The sequence below is a fragment of the Manis javanica genome, chromosome 4 (genome assembly GCF_040802235.1).
Source record: "Manis javanica isolate MJ-LG chromosome 4, MJ_LKY, whole genome shotgun sequence".
Taxonomy (NCBI): Eukaryota; Metazoa; Chordata; class Mammalia; order Pholidota; family Manidae; genus Manis; species Manis javanica.
The window spans coordinates 71,097,839-71,114,288 of NC_133159.1; the positions used below are offsets into that span (position 1 = coordinate 71,097,839).

General features: G+C 36.8%; 1 protein-coding gene across 1 annotated transcript in view; it reads left to right on the plus strand.

The window, feature by feature from the left end:
• The window catches only part of SPATA1 (spermatogenesis associated 1), a 43,291-nt gene that overhangs the window by 21,107 nt on the left and 5,734 nt on the right, over window positions 1-16,450 (plus strand). The window contains 6 exon segments of the mRNA XM_073234207.1: window positions 953-961; window positions 7,951-8,068; window positions 8,805-8,861; window positions 13,176-13,291; window positions 14,310-14,381; window positions 14,384-14,431. Of these exon segments, the coding sequence (XP_073090308.1) occupies window positions 953-961; window positions 7,951-8,068; window positions 8,805-8,861; window positions 13,176-13,291; window positions 14,310-14,381; window positions 14,384-14,431 (420 nt within the window).

Below are 16,450 nucleotides of genomic sequence, written 5' to 3' on the forward strand. Positions count from 1 at the left end.
CTCCTGTATTGGGTGCATATATATTTAGAATGGTTATATCCTCTTGTTGGACTAAGCCCTTTATCATTATGTAGTGGCCTTCTTTATCTCTTGTTACTTTCTTTGTTTTGAAGTCTATTTTGTCTGATATTAGTACTGCAACCCCTGCTTTCTTCTCACTGTTGTTTGCCTGAAATATGTTTTTCCATCCCTTGACTTTTAGTCTATGCTTATCTTTGGGTTTAAGGTGAGTTTCTTGTAAGCAGCATATAGATGGGTCTTGCTTTTTTATCCATTCTATTACTCTATGTCTTTTGATTGGTGCATTAAGTCCATTTACATTTAGGGTGACTATTGAAAGATATGTACTTATTGCCATTGCAGGCTTTAGATTCGTGGTTACCAAAGGTTCAAGGTTAGCTTCTTTAGTATCTTACTGCCTAACTTAGCTCGCTTATTGAGCTGTTATATACACTGTCTGGAGAGTCTTTTCTTCTCTCCCTTCTTATTCCTCCTCCTCCATTCTTCATATGTTGTGTGTTTTGTTCTGTGCTCTTTTTAGGGGTGCTCCCATCTAGAGCAGTCCCTGTAGGATGCCCTGTAGAGGTGGTTTGTGGGAAGCAAATTCCCTCAGCTTTTGCTTGTCTGGGAATTGTTTGATCCCACCATCATATTTAAATGATAGTCGTGCTGGATACAGTATCCTTGGTTCAAGGCCCTTCTGTTTCATTGCATTAAGTATATCATGCCATTCTCTTCTGGCCTGTAGGGTTTCTGTTGAGAAGTCTGATGTTAGCCTGATTGGTTTTCCTTTATAGGTGACCTTTTTCTCTCTAGCTGCCTTTAAAACTCTTTCCTTGTCCTTGATCCTTGCCATTTTAATTACTATGTGTCTTGGTGTTGTCCTCCTTGGATCCTTTCTGTTGGGGGTTCTGTATAATTCCATGGTCTGTTCAATTATTTCCTCCCCCAGTTTGGGGAAGTTTTCAGCAATTATTTCTTCAAAGACCCTTTCTATCCCTTTTCCTCTTTCTTCCTCTTCTGGTATCCCTATAATACGAATGTTTTTCCTTTTGTATTGGTCACATATTTCTCTTAGTGTTGTTTCATTCCTGGAGATCCTTTTATCTCTCTCTATGTCAGCTTCTATACGTTCCTGTTCTCTGGCTTCTATTCCTTCAATGGCCTCTTGCATCTTATCCATTCTGCTTATAAATCCTTCCAGGGATTGTTTCACTTCTGTGATCTCTTTCCTGACATCTGTGATCTCCTTCCGGACTTCATCCCACTGCTCTTGCATTTTTCTCTGCATCTCATCCCATTGCTCTTGCATTTTTTTCTGCATCTCTGTCAGCATGTTCATGATTTTTATTTTGAATTCTTTTTCAGGAAGACTAGTTAGGTCTGTCTCCTTCTCAGGTGTTGTCTCTGTGATCTTTGTCTGCCTGTAGTTTTGCCTTTTCATGGTGATGGAGATAGTTTGCAGAGCTGGTACACGTGACCGCTGGAAGAGCTTCCCTTCTTGTTGGTTTGTAGCCTTTTCCTGGGAGAATAGCGACCTCTAGTGGCTTGTACTGGGCAGCTGTGCGCAGACAGGGCTTCTGCTTCCTGCCCAGTTGCTTTGGGGTTTATCTCCGCTGTTGCTGTGGGCTTGGCCTGGCTGGGGCTGTTCCTCCAAAATGGTGGAGCCCCGTTGGAGGGCGAGCAGCCAGGAGACTATTTATCTCCGTAAGGGGCCTCTGTGCTCCCTGCTACCCAGGGGGTTAGAGTGCCCAGAGATCCCCAGATTCCCTGCTTCTGGTCTAAGTGACCTGTCCTGCCCCTTTAAGATTTCCAAAAAGCACTCTCCAAACCAAAACAACAGCAGCAACAATGAGAGAGGGAACAGAAACAAAGAGAAAAAAAAAAAGGAAAAAAAAGGAAAAAACAAGCGATTTTTTTTTTTTTTTTTTGTCCTCAGGTGCTGGTCCCAGGCACCCGCTCACTGGTCCTGCTGCCCTGTCTCCCTAGCACCAGGGTCCCTGTCCTTTCAAGGCTTCCAAAAAGCACCCACCCACCGGTCCCGCAGGGAAGGAACGCTCAATATTCTTTGTCCTCAGGCACTGGTCCCACGCACCCGCTCACCAGTCCCGCCGCCCTGCCTCCCTAGCACCGGGGTCCCTGTCCCTTCAAGGCTTCCAAAAAGCACTCGGCAAAAAGAGAGAAAAAAAAGGGGAAAAACGCGCGATTTCTTCCGTCCTCAGGTGCTGGTCTCAGGCACCCACCCACCGGTCCCACAGGGAAAAATGCGGGATATTCTTTGTCCTCAGGTGCCGGTCCCAGGCACCCGCTCACCAGTCCCGCCGCCCTGCCTCCCTAGCACCGGGGTCCCTGTCCCTTTTAGGCTTCCAAAAAGCACTCGCAGAAAAGAGAAAAAAAAAAGGGGAAAAACACGCGATTTCCTCTGTCCTCAAGTGCCGGTCTCAGGCACCCGCCCACGGGTCCCGCAGGGAAAAACGGGGGATATTCTTTGTCCTCAGGCGCCGGTCCCAGCCACCCGCTCACCAGTCCCGCCACCGTGCCTCCCTAGCACTGGGGTCCCCGTCCCTTCAAGGCTTCCAAAAAGCGCTCGCCAAAAAGAGAAAAAAAAAAAAAAAAGGGGAAAAACGTGCGACCTCCTCCGTCCTCAGGCACCGGTCTCAGGCACCCGCCCCCAGGTCTCGCAGGGAGAAACGCGGGATATTCTTTGTCCTCCGGCGCCGTTCCCAGGCACCTCCTCACCGGTCCCGCCACCCTGCCTCCCCAGCAACGGGGGCCCGTCCCTCTAAGGCTTCCAAAAAGCGCTCGCCAAAAAAAAAAAAAAAACCGCTCCAGTTTCTCTCCACCCGCCGGGAGCCAGGGGGAGGGGCGCTCGGGTCCCGCCGGGCTGGGGCTTGTATCTTACCCCCTTCACAAGGCGCTGGGTTCTTGCAGGTGTGGATGTGGTCTGGATGTTGTCCTGTGTCCTGTGGTCTCTATTTTAGGAAGATTTTTCTTTGTTATATTTTCATAGCTCTATGTGTTTTTGGGAGGAGATTTCCACTGCTCTACTCACGCCGCCATCTTGGCTCTGCCCCCCTGAAATTTTATTAACATGCTCTAGCAATTACAGAGAGAAATATTAACATTTTCAACTATCAGTTTTGCTTTTTGTATCTTGAATCTCTGTTATTAGGTGCAGCACATGTTGGGTTACTATGTCTTCTTGATGAACTAACCCTGTTTTTTATGTAATATTTCTCTTTATCTCTGGTAATAGTCTTTCTTTTGAAGTTTACTTAGTCTAGTATTAATATAGCCACTCTTGCTTTCTTTTGATTAGTGTTTGTATGGTGTATCTTTCTCTATTCTTTTACTTATACCTATGACTTTATATTAGAAGTGGGTTTCTTGTGGGCAATATGTATTTTGATCTTACTGTTTAATCCAACTTGACAATTTATGATTCTTAATTGGGGTGTTTAGACCATTTACATTTAATATAATTATTGATGTGGTTGGTTAAATCTTGCTATTTGTTGTCTATTTTTCTTATTTATTATATTGTTTTTTTTCTATTTTCTTGACCTTTTTTGGATTGAGTAGTTTTTTATTATTCAATTTTATTTCCACTATTGATTTATTACTTATTCCTCATTTTTAAGAACTTCTAATGGTCTGTAGGGTAGAAGTCAGCAAACACCTATTATTTTTACTTTATTTTAATCCATGCCCAATGGCTTGTTTTTTTATAAATAAACTTTTTTTTTAACACAGCTATGCCCATTCATTTGCATATTGTCAATGACTGTTTTTGCACTACAGTGACAGACTTGAGTGGTTGTGACAAAGGCCATAAGCCTGAAATATTTACTGTTTGGCCCTTTAAGAAAAAGTTTACTGACTCTTGCTCTAGGTTATATAATGGTACACCCTTAATTTTAGGTCTCCTTTGAAATTATGTACCACTTCATATATAATATAAGAACCTGATACCAATATACTTCCATTTCCTCCCTCAAATCTTTTGTGCTATTGTCATATATTTTACTTCCACATATAAAATCCACAATGCATTTTTACTTTGCACTGTCAGTCATCTTTTAAAGAGATTAAAAATCAGGGGAAAATGACATTTTATAGTTAGGAGAGTTTATTTTCTCTCACCCGGTGTTATTATATCTATGTTTTGTATCTGTTGCATAGTCCTGGGGCCAAGATAATGCTGACATCTTTTGCTTCTACCCTTTCTTCAGCCTTTGCCTAAGATTGGTGCTGTGAGGGTTTCCTCCCCTCTCCTAGAGGCAAGGCTGTTGCAGGTCACTGTTGGTAGGAGTGGAGTTACCTATTCTTCTCCCTAGGGCAGGCGGCTTTTGCTTCTGTCCCTCCTTGGGAACCGGTGGATTTTTGCCCAGACCTTGTGATGGGAGAATTTCCTGCTCTTCCCCCATTGCCTTAAGGCTTTTGTTTTGTGAGAGAGAATAGAGAGCATTTAATACCTATGTTCACTGATGGCCCTTTTAGGTCTCCTGTACTGGCCCCAGTCTTTCTTTTGAGCATATGATAGAGGCACATGGAAAGAAACTTGGTATTAAGTATGGACCCTTCTGTCTTTTGGGACCCTGGAGATTCTAAACTATCTTGGTAGACATGTTAGTGTAAGATAAATTCCAATAAATTCTAGCCAAAATAAGCAGGCAAAGAGAGGCAACAAAGGGCCAGGTAGTTTATTTGAGTGCAATTCCCGGGTGATGTTCGCCGGTCTGGGTATTATAGGCTGGGGAAGTCACACCCAGTCAGGGAGGTGGGGGCTTATAAGGGGTTAGGAGGGGGAGGAGTGGGAAGCTATCCTAGGGGGCATGGAGAGGTATGATTGGCTAAAGGTGACATAATAGACAACTAGAAACTTTTTTTCCTGCCAAGAGGGAGGAGGCTGACATCCAGGTCTTAGTTGGCACATCAGAAGGATGGAATTCAGGAAGAGCTTTCCCCTTTCCATATAAGGCACGGACCTTGGGGTCTGGTCTGTTCTCCCCCTATGGCATCTCTCTGTTCTGTTTGCATGTCCTTGTTTTTCCTCTCTCCAGCCTAACAGTTAGCCTTTAGAATTCTTAAAAATTTTAGCTGTTTCATTCTAATTTCTTTTAATGTTAGTTACCTCTTCCTTTTATGCTCTACTAAAGGTGGAACAATTAGTTTTTTCTCTCCTTAATGAGAATTAGAATTCAATTCTTTGTAACCTCAACTCTTTGAAGAATTCAAGAAAAGTTACCATTTTATAGATTTTTTTACTGTTTTCTCCTTATTCAGGTGGAAGCACTGTTGTCTTTTTACATCCTAAGCAGAAGTAGAACTACAGTTTTTAAATTTTAATGTAATCGTTATTTGGAATTTTCTTTTACAGCTTATGTCTTATTTAAAAACTCCCTTTTTTACTCTGAGATCTTAAAAATGGAGCTCTATATTAAGTTGCAAACATTTTATGATTTGTTTTTCACATTTTGTTAATTAATTACCAGGAATTAATTTTTATTAATGTTATGTGAGATGGAGTTCCTTAATTTTTTTCCATATATACACTGTCATTTATTGATGATAGTTGTGTACACTCTTAAAATTGCCAAATTGCACAATTGCACTTTAGTCATGCATGAGAGTGCAAAATCCACCAGTTATCTCCTGTTCTTCCCCATGGGTCTGTGCTACACATCTCTACATTTTTGACATACCTCAACTTTAACATGTTTAATACTTGACTCCACTGTTGCCCCCAAGCCAGTATATTTTCTTGACTTCTTTCTTCAGTTTCATCATTCTTCCAGTTGTTCAGGTTTTAAGCTTTGGAATTTTGCATTGTAGAATAACATTCTTAGGATAAAGGAACCTTAAAAACATCTTGACTACCTTCTTTATAATCTCCTTTCTAATCAATCCTCGAGAGTGATGTCAGCAACATTATTCTTCTTACAAGTTGGGTTCTTTATCTCCCTGCTTAAAGACCTTTGAAATACTCATCGATTACTACTTAAAGACCAATTCCTTAAAATGGTATAGAAAGCCCTTCATACTCTGACTTCAAACCCACAGTTGTGATGGTTTGGCCAGGCAGATTGTTTATTGCCTAACTCCAGAAGATTTCCTTCACGTTGATCATGCTATGAGTGGAGTGCTTAATGTGGTGGCTGGTTCAATAATTTTTTGCTATTATCAATAATAGTACTGTTATTATTATAGTTCAGGGGTAGGAAGGGGAGAAGAAAGTACCATGAGGTACAATTGGACAGATAGGTAGGGACTTGAACTTTAAGGAACACTGCTTGCAAAGCTAAGGAGTTTTATAGGCAATGGGAAGCCATCTGACGTTTTTAGCATGATTGGAGTTCAGTTCTAGAAAAACAACTTAGGTGACAAAATGGAGAATAGACTGAGGTATAATAAAGACCTGAATTAACAAATGCAGTGAAATGGAAATCAGAACCTAAAGTCAAGAGAATTCTAAAGACTGGGTACTGTACTGGGGGCTTTACAAGCATTATGCCATTTTAGAGATAAGGAAACTGAAGTTAGAGAAATAACTTACCAGAAGTCACACATACTGTGACAATGCCAGTACTGGAACTGTTGTGTGTTCGACTAAAGCCTGAGCTTTATAACACTGTGTGGAGTTACACTGAACTTCTGACTATTGCCAAAATTGCTGCACATATTAGTACTCTGCCTTGCAAATGCCATTTTCTTTGCTTAAATTCCTCTTACTCTCTTCTTGGCCAGGCAAATATCTCAAAATTCAAAACAGTTTCATAGCCATCACTCCCTTTCTGTGAATCTATAACATTTTATACATATATTTAGTATAGCTCTCAAAACAGTGTATTATGATTTTTTTAACAATAAAGAGGCCTGCATTGTTTTTGTCATTACATTGCATAGGTATTGAATGGTACAGTGCATAATGCTCTAAACTGTTACTAGGAATAAAAGATACATGTCCTCTATTCCTGTCAAAGTGTAACTCAGAATCTACTGAGTTGTTCTATTGTTTCTTTATGTGTGTGTTTTGGGTGGGGGGTGGGGGAGGGGTGGGGGGTGGGTAGGCAGTGGTATTTACTATTAGCTTTTAAATGGCTGGTATATCCATTTTTTGGTAATTTTGCATTATATATCTTTTAGAAAATCTCTGTTTGTTGTCCTTAAGTGAAAGCTAGGAAATAAATGGTAGCAGCCAGACTAAAATTAAACCAATATGGGCTTCAGGTTGCAAAATATTGTCACAACCTTTATAAAATGACTTTTCAAATATGAATATGACTCATTGATTTTTTTTCCTAAAATTAGAAAAAAATGATTTCTCCATGGGGAAAAAAATCTGCATTAACATGGCCACATTCATGGATCTTCTGTTCATATAGATCATATAGAATGTTAGTGCTAATGTTTTAGATAGATTGTATAATTTTCCTAGATGGAGAAATTCTGTTATAATGATGGGAGATTTTATAAATAGAAATTTATATGAAATAACAAATGGTATTATATGCTCTGCATTGACTACCAGCATTTTCCTGAGTAGTCCTCAGAATACTATTTCAAAAGATGCTTTTGGCAGCTTTCTGTAGACAATTTTGAATCAACGCTACTCTTACAGATTCACATTGTCATAGCAACAGAGAAATCTTGCAGTGGGATGTGTGGGGGGGGTAAGTAGGGGGTTGTATTCATGTTAGGGTTGCTTAATCCAACTTACCCAAACTGAATTGACCAAAGAATTCTCCTTTTACATAAACTAATGTTTTGTGAAATTCACTTTGGAAATTTTTGTCTTATGTCAGGTATAGTGAAATTCATGGAGATTCTGAAACATAGGGCAAGATTATAAGGTGTCCTTATAAAAACAAAATTTCACTTTAGTATATTCTTAATGTTATGAACTTTATTTGCCATGGATGAACGTCAACTGGGATGAACAGCTGGGAGAAAGCCCACTCCAAAAGACTCCAAAAGAAAACATGACTGGAAAAAATGAAATTGGAAATTCTGAATTGACAGGATCATCAGAAGATTCAAATAATAGTTATTTTAGCAGCAAAAAAAGGTAATTAGACGTTGATTACCTTGTTATAATCTAAATTATAAGTAAAAGAGTGAGATATCCCTGTACTGTTATAAGGATTTTTAATTAGAAAAAAGATATGAGAGACATTAGTGACATTTTAATTTAAAATTTCCTTGGATCATTATTGTTATATACTAATATTCCTTTCCAATAAAATCAGGGATAATTTACTGCTTAAATTTATTTCTATTGTAGTCATTTTGTCATCAGAGGCAACCTAATGACAGAAAAATTTCTGTCTTCATTTTGCCTTTCTTAGAACTAATTTTTCTGTGTCTCTTAGATTCTTGGTTCTGGGCAAACTGCTCAGTATGCTTGAGTTTCACATTGAATAATTTTACTCAAAATTGTAGGATTAAGCAATAGTTTTGCATATAGTCTTTTGAAAATAAGGTGAGGGATTTTATGAACAAAAGAACTACAAACAAAATATGTTTTGAAATTTCAAGTTATTGTACCTTATATAGACATTAGACTGTGATTTGAATCTAGCTATAATATAATGAAATATGCTTTTATTACTCACACTAAATGTAGTTTATGTTGATCATTAATGAGTTTGAAAGATAATATGATAATTGTCTCTGGCTGACTTTAAAAATGTTGATGCTGTATTTGTGTTTACAGAATATTAAATAAAATATATGAAATATGAAAGGTAATATTCATGGAATAATTTTTTAATATGACTTTCAAATCTATCATTCCCTTTAAGTCATTTTCTTTGGGAAAATGAAGATGACAGAGTTAATATTAGAAGAAAGGAGAATCAGGGATGATTTAAAAATTTTAATTTAAGTGTGGCATTGCAACATAATATTTGTACTGAAATTGAAATGAAATGGCAGATTAAAATGTCCATGTTTTGTAACCTTAGAGGGTAGAGGGTGGGAGATAAGCTTCAAGAAAATTCAGGGCCCTGCCATTTCAGTGAGATTTCTGGGGGTTTCATGTCCTGGGACATATTGAGTATTCCCTTTAAGGTTAAAGCCAGATTTTTGTATTTTGCCCCAGCTACTATTGAAAATGAGTCCCTTGATGGACCTCTTTGGAGTTTAGGGAGAGACTTAACTGTATTTGGATGTGCCTGTCCAATCCTTTTTTTTTTTAATCAAATAATCTAAAAGACTGACAACACTGAGTGGGCCCAGAGCAAGAGAAAGCTCACAGTGTGGTCCAAGAGGGCCACAACAGTGTTGTCACTTGAGTTTATGTGTCCCACTGACCCAGGACTGCTGATGGGTGCTGGAGTGGAACGCTGAATGGAGTCTACGACAGACCGGTAGGAGAGTCACAGCTTGGAACCTATGTGTTTTGGAGCGAAGGCATGCAATATTCAGCAGATAATTGTTCCATTTTTGCTGGATATTAATGACGTGCTATCTGCACGCTTTAAAATTTTTGACAGTCTGGTGAATGCTTAATGCTGTTTCACTGTCGTTTGAATTTTAATTTCCCAGATCACCTGTAAAGTTGATCATGTTTATACATTTTATGGACGCCATTTTCATAACCTTTGGGGGGAAAATACCTTTCCAACTATTTTTATTGGGTTATTTGCCAAATATTTCTCATTATTGTGAGTTTTTAATATACTCTACAGATCATCCTTTGATGCTTTTGTATGTTGCAGATATCTTCCCCTCCTCGCTGCCTCATCTGTAGTCTACCTTGCTGAATACCTTAACTATTCCACATCCTTATTTTTTCTCTACATCCTCTATGTCTAGGACTGAGAAGGGCATACTAAAATCTCCTGTTACTGTGTGTACTGTTTATCCTTTTATCTCCTGTGGTTTCTAATTGTTTTAGATATCTATGTGCTATTTGGTACAAAGTTGTTCTTAAGTGAATATTAATATTGTAACTTTTACATTATGAAGTGTCCTTCTTTGACTCATTTAATGCTTTTTTTTGGCTTGAATTCTCCCTTGTTACATATCAAAATATTAACCTCTGCTTTCTTTTTGTTTTCATTTATTTGGTATACTCCTGCCTTCTTCCCCCACTTTTATCCGGCCTTTGGGAATTACTTTGTTTTATGTATGCCTTTCACATACAGCTTAGACTTGGGTTTTGCTTTGTGAGCCAGTCTGAATCTTCTTCATTTAGTAGATGAGTTTTGCCCATTTACATTATTGATAGGACTGATATGTTTGAGCTCATATTTGTCCTTTTATGTTATAGTTACTATGTGGTTTATCATGATATTTATGAAGAATGTATTTCTGTTCTGCTGTTTACCTTTATATTAATACATTTATGCTAGTATTCTTAGTCCTCCTTTTTCCTTTCTAAAAATGTATGCCTCTGTTTTTCAATTTTTTACCTCTAAAATTATCCTCTGATGCTTACCTGTTATAATCAGGACAATAAAAAATCACCTTTTTGCCTCCTTTCTCCTCTCATGTATTTTTAGTTGTTATTTCTACTTTGCCAAAGAATATAACATTTGCATTATATGCAAAATATGTTATGCTTTTACCCTCATCCCCTTCATCTTTGTTTTAATCTCAGACCTATAATTTAATATGTTCAACACTTTTTGCCAATTCTTTTGCAGGAGATTTTTTAAATATCTCTTAGTTGGATTGAGCTCAACTGATACAAAAAGCTCCTAGGTACAATATTCCCTTACTTCTTCCATATTTAAAACTTGTCCAGGGCAAGGGTAGACAAACTAGGCCTGTTTTGTAAGGCTTGGGACTAGAATGATTTTTTACATTTTTAAAAAGTTAAAGAAAGAATTATGACAGAGACCAGATGTGGCCTCCAAAGCCTAAATTATTTACTCTCTGGCCCTTTACAGAAAAAAATGACTAATTCCTGCTTTAGTGCCTTGATACATGAAAGACAGCTTGATTTGCTGTAACTGCTTGGTTTATACCTTTTTGCCACTGAGTTTTTTCACGTGTTGCTGTACTGGTGTCTTGTTTTATATGTTCCCATTAGAAACTATGATGCAAACCCAATTTTCTTTTCCTCATAAACTGACTTGGCTATTTTTGTCTGGAAGGCCAGAGGATTTCTTTGATGTGTAATAGCTTTTACTAGGCTATATCTCAGTTGAGAATTCTAGGTCAGGTTTTTCTGAGTATAAGATGGGCCTTTTCAGTATGACAGTCAGGACCTCTTTTATTTCAAGAATGTTTTCTAAAATTATAATTTAAATAGCAGATCCATTCCATTGTTTTGTTTTTCTTTTTCAGGGACCAACAATTAGTCTCACCTTAGATCTTCCTTACCTCTTATATCTATTATTTTCTCTCTGATCTAGTTTACTATTTTCCTTATGTTTCATTTCTCTGCTTCTTTTATGTCATTCTCCATTATCCTTTCTGAATTTCGGTCACAGCTGTTCCTTCCTGGATACCTGCTAATTTACTAATTTCTAAGACAATTTTGTTTTTTCTTTAATTTCTTTTTTCAGTTTGGCCAATTTCCATTTCGCATCTTCTTGTTTTTCCATTTTTATTCTGTGCTGTAAAATTTCTGATTTATGGTGCCTGTTAACATCTGCAAATTCTTGCTTAATTATATTTAATCTATGTTGGGACTATTGTTAAATGTTTCTTTTCTTAATGAATGCATGTTTTGGGTTTGTCTTAGTGGTCAATTTGAGGGTTTTTAGAAAGTAACTTTGTAATGGATGCTAGAGTGTTTTATAGATGCTGTCCACGCTTACTTGTGTTGGATTCTTGTGTGTCAGTAGCAACAGGTGTTCCTACAGATGAATAGGGTGTTTTAGTGGTTTATTTTGCTTCTTAAACCAGGAGCACCCTCTTCTGTTGGTATAGTGAAATGCAGTTGTTTATTTAATTTTAAATAAATAGTCTTTTGGAGAAGGGGTTCTATTTTTTTTTACTAATTTAATTTGTCAGAGCCCATAACTTGGCCACTTTCTTCTTTTATCAAGCAGCACTGAAGGAGCACCTCTCACTTCTAAAAGCATTTTCCTCTCTCCCAGAAGCTTTATCTTCCCATAATTACCACCTCTGGCCCCCTGTATTTTACAAGCCCCTCTCTTTTGGATTCCTCATAGAAGGTTCTCTGATGTACCAGATCTTATCCTTACTCTCAGCATATTTCTCCACTGCAGGCAGGATCCTCTCCTTACAGTCTGACTCTCCCTTCTCCTTTGGTTGATGTTTACTGTGTTATCTGTGTACAGTGCTTTCTAATGCATAGTCCACATCGACTCTGCTCCAACATGGTTCCTGAGAGATACTGCTGCTCTAGGGTGTTTATTTTCTCACTTACACGTAAGTGAAAGTATGTGTAAATTAAAGGATTTATTTACTTTCCTTTTATCGTTGGGAGGATGTGTGAAAGATTCTTAATTTAGGTGTTACCATTATCCTGTGAGAACCTGACCTTATCAGTTAAAATGAAATGAAATGAAATAATAAAAAAACAGAATAATAATAATAAAATAAAAAAATTAGGAGTAAGAGCTTAATGAAGACAAAAATGAAGTAAAAAACCTAGCAGAATTGAAAACATTTAAGATCTATAAAGTGGTATTGGGAGAAACATTAACAATGGTAAATCTTAAGATATTTTATCAAAAAACAATAGAAACATCAAAAAATTAGGAAAGATGAAGGTAATATAACACAAATACAGAGAAGATAAAATATATGACAATAAAGTATATACTAAAATTAGAAAATGTGATCTAATTTTCAATTTTCTAAGTAAATATAAATTATCACAGTTGGCTCAGGACAAAAAAAATCAGAAGCCGTCTTAGAAAAATTTTTAAATTATCGTAACAAGTAACAGTTGAGAAATCTTGAAAGGAAATACTGTTTAGAAAGGAATAACGGATTTTTTTAAAATGTTAAGTTTTAAATGCCTATATATAATGTCCAAGTAGTAGTGAAATGGGGAAGCTATAGCACAAGAAAGAATTTGTAATTATAAATACAGATTTGGGAGTTCATCACCATGTAAGTGAAAAATTGCATTGCTATTGTGCCTTATCAGATGCTTATAGACAGGTGAGCATTTTGAGCATTTTGTAGATGTTGTCCATGCTTGGTAGAGTCTCTCTACCAGACCTTACTGATTGTCATGCTTGCTTACAGGTTGGTAAAAAAGAATCCATCACCCTACCAGATCTCATTGATTTTCCTTCACGTCCTTGTCAACCTACTCCTACTCCAGGACTAACTAGTATCTCTTTATTACGGATTGAGAGTAAGTATGATGTCACTGTAAGTACAGATGATTCTATGAAGTGAGGTTTAATAACATTAATGGGGAGTTATTATTTAATGGATATGAAGTTTCAGTTAGGGAGATAACAAAAGATCTGGAGATGGATGGTGGTCATACTTGCACAACATTGTAAGGGTATATAATGCCTTTGAACTGTATGTTTAAAAATGGTTAAAGTGGTAAATTTTATTATGTATATTTTACCACAAAAGTTAAAGTACATGAAATTTATATTGATTACTGCATATATTTAATCACTAATCCTATTTATTATAAAAATACACCATTAACCCTTGAGCAATGTGGGGGTTAAGGGTGCCAGCCCTCCACATGCTGCACAATAAAAAATCCACGTATAACTTTGACTCCCTAAAACTCGATTACTAATAGCCTACTGTTGACTGGAAGCCTTAACAATAACATCAACAGTTGATGAACACATATTTTGTATGTTATATGTATTATACACTATATTCTTACAATAAAGTAAGTTAGAGAAAAGAAAATGCTTTTCAAATTGTTACATATCTACAAACATTTTTCCAAGATATTTATTGGAAAAAATCAGTGTATAAGAAAACTCCTGCAGTTCAAACCCACATTGCTTAAGAGTCAACTGCACTCTAAAATATACTTTTTTGATGTAATATTTAAGTACAATAACTTAAGCCCAAGATAAATTTACCAAAAGAATTAAACCAAGAAGTATAACTACTTGAGCTTTACTTAGTTTCTACACATATATGTAAATGCAGAAGAGACATACTGTGTTCTTTACATATACATAAATCTCCTTATACATCACTCTTGGCAACTGAAATGACTTTTTAGGGTTTCCCATAGCAGCAGATGCTATACTATAGCAAAAAACCCCAGAGTTTTGGGTAAAATCTACTCTTGCTGTTTTAACCACCTTTAAGTTTTATACTCTATATTTTAGGATATGAATAATTTTTTAGCTTTTAGACATTGAAGAGTATGGATTATGATCTTTTAGGAGAGAAGATTGTTGAACAAATGAAACAAGTGAACGAAGAAAGAAGATACCTGGAAAGAATTAGAGAAGAACTAATAAATTTGAAAAGCTATTTGAACAAAGTAAATTGAAGCAATATCATGGTAAAACTTTTTACATATCTTTTACCACTATAAAGAAAACTTAAGTTTTATATAATCTATGCTTTTGGAATAAATAATAAAATTATAGCCAATATTTACTGTTTTACTGTTATGTTTAAAGTAGTACACAGTATTGATACAAGTTCAGTATAGAAAACATGAAATTGTTCAACTCTTTATTTTGTACAATAAATGCAACCTGTTTTATATAGGAGTTTTAAAATTAAAATTCAAATACTTTTTATAACTGATATTCATTTCTTTGTTTATTCATTCTTCCATTTATTTCTTACGTATTTATTAAGTGACTACTGAATTTATCCACTGTTCTAGGGGCTGAAGAGATACTAATAGGCAGGTCCAATCTTGTCCCTACCCTCAAGGAGCTTACAGTCCACTAGAAAAATGAAAATCAAGTTAAGCAGTAATGATACATCCTGATGAATGCTATAATATAGGAATTACAGAGCTGTGTGCATAGGAGTACATCTAAATTAGGTGGAAGAGATTTAAAAAGGCTTCCAGGAAAAGTGTTAGATATGTCAGAATCTGAAGTGTACCTCTTCTTGAGTACAGGCCTTCAGGCCTGAATTTTCCTTTGCCATCTACATCTTCTTTTCCTATCTTCTATCCTCTTCTTCCCAGTTCCCCTGGCTACTTCCTCCTAGTCATTCAATCTTAGCTTATGTATTACTTACTCTAGAAGTCTTCAGTTTCCTAACCTCTCCTAGGTGCTTACTTTTTTGGTATGTGTGCCTGTCTGCTTTGCTAAACTGAAATTTGCTAAAAGAGAAATCAGGTAGAAAAAGTAGGTTGTTTTCTTAGAATAGAATGAGAATGTGTTGTTAAGACTGGTGGAATTGGAAAAATGAGCCAGGGTGGAGATAGTATAGGATAATGGTTTGAGAGATGTTAAATGATTTGAGAGGCCTGCATTTTGGGTTGTATTTGAGGATTGTAAAAGGTATATACAGAATTAACTGGTTTTAAGATTGTCAGTGTAAGTAAAATTATTTCTTCAGTGCTAGAACTGACTGAAGGTTACAGGCAATGTCAGGAGACATTTCTGAAGGTTGTTCCTCATATTAAAGTGTCCTGGAAGTGGCGGCAATGACTCAGCCTTGTACTGCTAAAAGAGCAAGTGTACCAGACAGTTTTGAGTAGTGGACTAGAATCTAGAAATGAACTAGAAACAGGGCCGGGATTCTAAAGCCAGATCAATCTCTTACATAGGCGAGTTATTATTCTCCTCAAGGTGCCTCACTCTTTCTGTTTATAAAATGAAAATGATCAGTCACTTTCTATTTCAACAGGAATGTTTCAAGATAAAAAGCATGTCTAAGCCATCAAATATTTATTGAGCCTACTGTGTGCCTCGGTTCCAAGCATTGTTTTAAATAACGAGGACACAGAAGTAAACAAGACAAACATGGCCTTGCCTTTAGGAACCCTGCTTCTAATGGGAAGAGGCAGACACATAAATAAGTAAGACAGTGTCAGCTACTGCTTAGAGTTAAGAAGTCAGTTTACAAAAGCACAGTAAAGAGTGATGGGGCAAGAGAGAAGCTTTAGCTTGGGTTTTCAAGGAAGACATCTCTGAGGAGTTATCATTAAGATTTCATTAATAAAGAGGCAGACATGTAAAGAGATAGGAGAAAAGCAAACTGAACAGGAAGAGCACTAAAATGTAAAGGTCCAGAAATAGGAATGAGCTTTCAGTATGAGGACTTGAAATCAGGCCGGTGTGACTGGAGTGTGATAATAAGGAGGAGATAAAATCAGAAGATGAGCAAGGAACAGATAGGCCAATTCAAGGAGTTTATACTTTATTTTAAGTAAGGTGGAAGCCATTGGAGGATTTTTATGGTAATGAATTAACATGATTTTAAAAATATTTTAGAAAGATCAGAATGACTGCAGTATGGAAAGCCTGTAGAAGGGCAAGAATGGAAGCAGAGACATCAGTTAGAAAGGTGACAATGGATTGACTAAGGATGTAGTATTGATGGTAGAATGTGC